Source organism: Lathyrus oleraceus, chromosome 5, assembly GCF_024323335.1.
Source record: "Lathyrus oleraceus cultivar Zhongwan6 chromosome 5, CAAS_Psat_ZW6_1.0, whole genome shotgun sequence".
In the NCBI taxonomy this organism is placed as follows: Eukaryota; Viridiplantae; Streptophyta; class Magnoliopsida; order Fabales; family Fabaceae; genus Lathyrus; species Lathyrus oleraceus.
In genome coordinates this window covers 374,163,157-374,168,130 of record NC_066583.1, presented here as the reverse complement: position 1 = coordinate 374,168,130, position 4,974 = coordinate 374,163,157, and the positions used below count along the sequence as shown (strand labels likewise).

At 39.8% G+C, this 4,974-nt stretch overlaps 1 protein-coding gene across 1 annotated transcript; it reads right to left on the bottom strand.

Moving 5' to 3' along the window:
* Nucleotides 1–265: 265 nt before the first annotated feature.
* Nucleotides 266–3,975, bottom strand: LOC127080793 (uncharacterized). The gene is made up of 7 exons (XM_051021088.1): nucleotides 3,835–3,975; nucleotides 2,825–2,989; nucleotides 2,530–2,671; nucleotides 2,053–2,346; nucleotides 1,477–1,539; nucleotides 1,172–1,296; nucleotides 266–1,042 (listed from the first exon to the last, which is right to left on the bottom strand). Exons 1-7 carry the CDS (start codon nucleotides 3,973–3,975, stop codon nucleotides 266–268), a joined length of 1,707 nt encoding a protein of 568 aa, XP_050877045.1.
* Between the last annotated feature and the right edge of the window lie 999 nt (nucleotides 3,976–4,974).

Genomic DNA, 4,974 nt, shown 5'->3' with positions numbered 1-4,974 from the left:
GGATAACTTCCACCCACTTTGAAACATAATCAACAGCAAGCAAAATGTAAAGAAAACCAAATGATACAGGAAAGGGACCCATGAAGTCGATTCCCCATACATCAAATACCTCACAGAAAAGCATAGGCTGCTGAGGCATTTCACTCTTGCGAGTGATGTTTGTACCTGCTATCTGGCACTCTTTACAAGTGCGGTAAGTCTCATAAGCATCCTTAAAAACAGTCGGCCAATAGAAACCTGAATCAAGGACCTTTCTTGCCGTCCTTTAAGGACCAAAGTGTCCGCCGACTTGAGATGCATGAGAAAAATTCAAAATAGATTCAATCTCATTATCGGGGACACATCTCCTGATTACCTGATCACTACCAAACTTCCATAGATATGGATCATCCCAAACATAATATTTGGCATCACTCTTGAGTTTATGAACCTGTGATCTCGATGCACCTGTAGGAAAAACACCAGCAACAAGAAAATTAACAATGGCAGCAAACCAAAGTGTAATCCCATGCAAAAGAAACAACTGCTCATCAGGAAAGTCATCCTGAATAGGAAAAGGATCTTCATTTCTCTCTATCCTGCTCAAGTGATCATCCACTAAGTTCTCAACTCCACTTTTGTCTTTAATCTCAACATTAAACTCTTGGAGTAACAACATCCATCGAATAAATCTCGGTTTTGCATCCGGCTTCTTCAGCAAGTACTTTAAAGTTGCATGGTCAGTAAAAAAAACAACCTTGGAACCTAGCAAATAAGATCTGAATTTATCAAGAGCAAAAACAATAGCTAGCAGTTCTTTTTCAGTGGTAGTGTAATTTGACTGTGCAGAATCTAAAGTCCTAGAAGCATAGTAAATAACATGGGCAACCTTGTCAACTCTTTGTGCAAGGACAGCCCCAACAACATAATTAGAAGCATCACGCATAAGCTCAAATAGGAGGGTCCAGTCAGGGGGATGGATTATGGGAGCGGAAGTCAATGCTTTCTTCAAGAAGTCAAATGCTTGTTTGCACTTGTCACCGAAGCTGAAAGTGACGTCATTCTTCAACAAGTTTGATAGCGGAAGAGCTATCTTGCTGAAATCCTTGATGAAACGCCTGTAAAAACCTGCATGACCAAGAAAAGAACGAATCTCGCGAACGCAAGAAGGGTAAGGAAGTGTAGAAATTACATCAATCTTAGCAGGGTCAACAGAAATTCCTTTTTCAGAAATAATGTGACCAAGAACAATTCCCTGCTCAACCATAAAATGACATTTTTCATAATTCAAAACAAGGTTAGTCTCGATAAATCTTTCTAAAATCAAGGTTAAACTGTTCAAGCATGCATCAAAAGAGGAACCATAGACAGTGAAATCATCCATAAAAACCTCCATGCAATTTTCGATAAAATCAGAAAAAATGCTAATCATGCATCGCTGGAAAGTTCCAGGAGCATTGCAAAGACCAAAAGGCATCCTCCTGTAAGCAAAAGTACCGAAAGGATAAGTAAAAGTCGTCTTCTCTTGATCCTCCGGTGCAATATGAATCTGAAAATAACCTGAAAAACCATCAAGAAAACAATAGTGTGATTTACCAACTAACCGTTCAAGCATTTGGTCAATGAACAGTAAAGGAAAATGATCCTTTCTCGTAGCCTGGTTCAATCTCCTGTAATCAATACAAACTCTCCAGCTGTTCTGAACTCTAGTGGGAACAAGTTCATTCTTTTCATTTTTCACCACTGTAAGTCCAGATTTCTTAGGTACAACCTGCACTGGGCTTACCCACTTACTGTCAGAGATATGATAGATTATACCTGCTTGCAAGAGTTTGATTACCTCTTTCTTCACAACATCAAGAATCAAAGGATTAAGCCTCCTTTGGGGTTGCCTTATTGTTTTGGATCCATCCTCAAGTAGAATCCTGTGCATGCACATCAATGGACTAATACCTGGAAGGTCGGCTAATGTCCACCCGATTGCCTTCTTATGCTTCTTCAAAACCTGCAAAAGTTTGTGTTCTTGATCAAGATCAAGGTTAGAAGAGATAATAATAGGGAGTTTCTAATTACTCTCCAAGTAAGCATATTTCAGGTTCTCAGGGAGGTCTTTTAGCTCTAAGGACGAGGGCTGCTCGGTGGATGGAATGCTTGGGGCAGCCGGGATGTCAAGAGCATCAACTACAAAAACAGGTTTATTGGTAACAACTTCACCTGTAGGAAATGTATCAGCCTGCAAGGCAGCATCAATCTCAGCACATACAACACAAACGTTAGTGTCAGTACAATTAGAACATGAATAAATATCATCAAAACCAGAGAGAGATGGAAGATCAAGCGCAAATAGTTCAGAACTAGCGTCATCAACTAATTCAGAAATCAGCTCAATATGAAAAACGGAATGCTCCTCCACAAGGTGTTTCATGGCATCAAAAATGTTAAATTTTGCGACAATGTCACCAAATTCCATGGACATGGTTCCATCGTCAACATCAATTTTTGTCTTCTCCATTTTCATGAACGATCTGCCTAAAATGATGGGAGCTCTACTTGTCTTGGTTTCTCCTTCCATGTCTAGAATATAGAAATCTGTAGAAAAAATCAAATCGTTAACTTGAACAAGAACATCTTCGACTACCCCGGCGGGTCGAGTGTTGCTCCTGTTTGCCAATTGAATGATTAAACCTGTATGCTGCAAAGGACCAAGATAAAGGTTATTATAAACAGAAGTAGGCATAACATTAGTGCCCGCTCCCAAATCAAGCATGCAATTCTCAAATTTACTATCCCCGATGGTACAAGGAATAGCAAATGTTCCCGGACCCTTCTGCTTTTGTGGCAGAACCTGAGTAGTGAGGGTTGAAACATTTTGCTCGCCTACAATCTGTTTGGATGATTGTTTGGGCTGAATAAAGGCAGAAATATTTCGTCCTAAGTTTACTCTTTCACTTCCCTTAATCCTCCTCTTGTTGGTACACAAATCTTTCAGAAACTTTGCATACTTAGGAACCTGCTTAATAATATCAAGTAGCGGAATCTTTACCGCAACCTTTCAGAAAACATCCAGTATCTCTCTTTCTTTGTCTCCCTCCTCAATTCTTTTATTTTTCAGAACTCTATGTGGGAAGGGGACCGGTGGCCCATACTCCTTTTCTTTAATTTTTTCAGTTTCGACCACAACAGAAGAAGGAGAAGAAAGTTCAACTGGGTGAGGCTCAGAAGGAGAAAGTTCAGAAGTTACCTCAATGATTTTTTTTCAGGGGCTGGTTCTGTAACTTTTCCGGATCTCAAAGAAATTGCGCTCACATTAGCATTAGGACCATTCGGATTGACAACTGTCTGGGCTGGAAGTTGGTTCGAACCTTGAGCTTGCATGTTATTTATTTGAGTAGCAAGTTGTCCCATCTGTGTGTTCAAGGTCTGAATGATAGCATCGATCCTTTGTTGGAACTGGAGGTTGTTCACGGACATTTGCTTAACAAGATCCTCCAAGGATGGTCCGGAAGGTGCAGGGGCAGCCACTTGAGGTGAGTTCTGTTGTTGGCTGGTTTGCGGGTTTCCATATCGAAGGTTGGGATGGTTCCTCCAATTGGGATGGTATTTGTTGGTGGATAGGTCAGGAGTGTTGTTGTACCTGTTTTGATTGTAAAGGTTGGCTGCATAAGCTTGTGGCTGCTCAGTAATGGACTCGTCTCTCAGAATAAGACAAGTATCGGTCGGGTGCTCAGGAGAAGTACAAATGCCACACAAAGTTGTTGTTTGAGGTTTTGCTACTGCCAGCTATTTGACTAAGGCAGTGAGTTCGTCAATTCTGGTCTCTAAAGCTTTGTTGGAAGAAACTTGAATTTGACTCACGCCTTTGCTTTGCACAAAATTGTCTCTAGTGGTGAACTGTTGAGAATTAAGAGACATATTTTCAATAAGGGCTTTGGCAGCAGCTGGAGTTTTATCGACTAATGCTCCACCACTAGCAGCATCAAGAATGTTCCTGTCCATCGGTAACAACCCCTCATAAAAGTATTGGATGAGGAGTTGCTCAGTGATCTGGTGTTGAGGGCAACTAGATACCAAGTGCTTGAATCTCTCCCAATACTCGGTCAGCGACTCATTTCCTTGTCTAATACCACAAATCTCCTTTCTTATTGAGGCAGCTCTGGAGGCAGGAAAATATCTTTCCAAGAACACTTTTTTCAGGGCTGTCCAACTTGCAATTGAGTTTGGCTCGAGATATTAAATCCAATCCTTTGCTGCACCCTGCAATGAAAAAGGAGAAACTCGAAGTTTGATGTGATCTTCGGTGATCCCTTCAGGCTTCAATGGTGTAGAACACACCACCTGGAACTCTTTCAAATGCTTGTGTGGATCTTCACCTGCAAGACCACTAAACTTTGGCAACAAGTGTATTAAACTAGATTTTAATTCAAAAGGAACAACATCAACATCATATTCAATACACAATCCATTGTAATTTACATCAGGAGCAACTAACTGCCTTAAGGTTCTATTATCAGCCATTGCAAAATCAAGTTCAGAATCCGAAGCAAACAAGTTATGCAAATAGTCAGACTCAGAATCAGACTCAATTGTGGGTGGTGAACTATTGGTAGCCTGGACTGTTCTATGTTGTGTGTGCATAGTTCTCTCTATTTCAGGATCAAAAGCAACAATTTCATAACAGTGAGACCTAGTAGCCAGGACTAACGGAACAACAATGCAGCAACAACAACAATAGTGAAAATTCCAACAATGTCCTAAAAGTCAAAAAAACAAACACAAAGAAAGAAATCGATTAAAAATAATTCAAAAAAATAAACTGACACTGAAATTAATCTAATAACTTAAGAATATAATTTTGAGATTTTTTTCGAGACGGTGAAAACAGTAAATAATTGCTTAAAAATAGAAAAATGATGAATTTTGGATTTTTAAAAATTTCTCCCATAACTACTATGTAGTATGGGAAAAATGACCAGAGAATTATTTCCCTTCAGATAC

Excerpts from the sequence above, each read along its gene's own strand:
- LOC127080793 (XM_051021088.1), bottom strand. The coding sequence starts at position 3,975 with ATGGACAGGAACATTCTTGATGCTGCTAGTGGTGGAGCATTAGTCGAT. Across the intron at positions 2,990-3,834 it reads ATTTTGTGCAAAGCAAAGGC|GTTCCTAAGTATGCAAAGTT; the intron begins GTGAGTCAAATT and ends ATTATTAAGCAG. Across the intron at positions 1,043-1,171 it reads TTGACCCTGCTAAGATTGAT|AATGACGTCACTTTCAGCTT; the intron begins GTAATTTCTACA and ends AACTTGTTGAAG.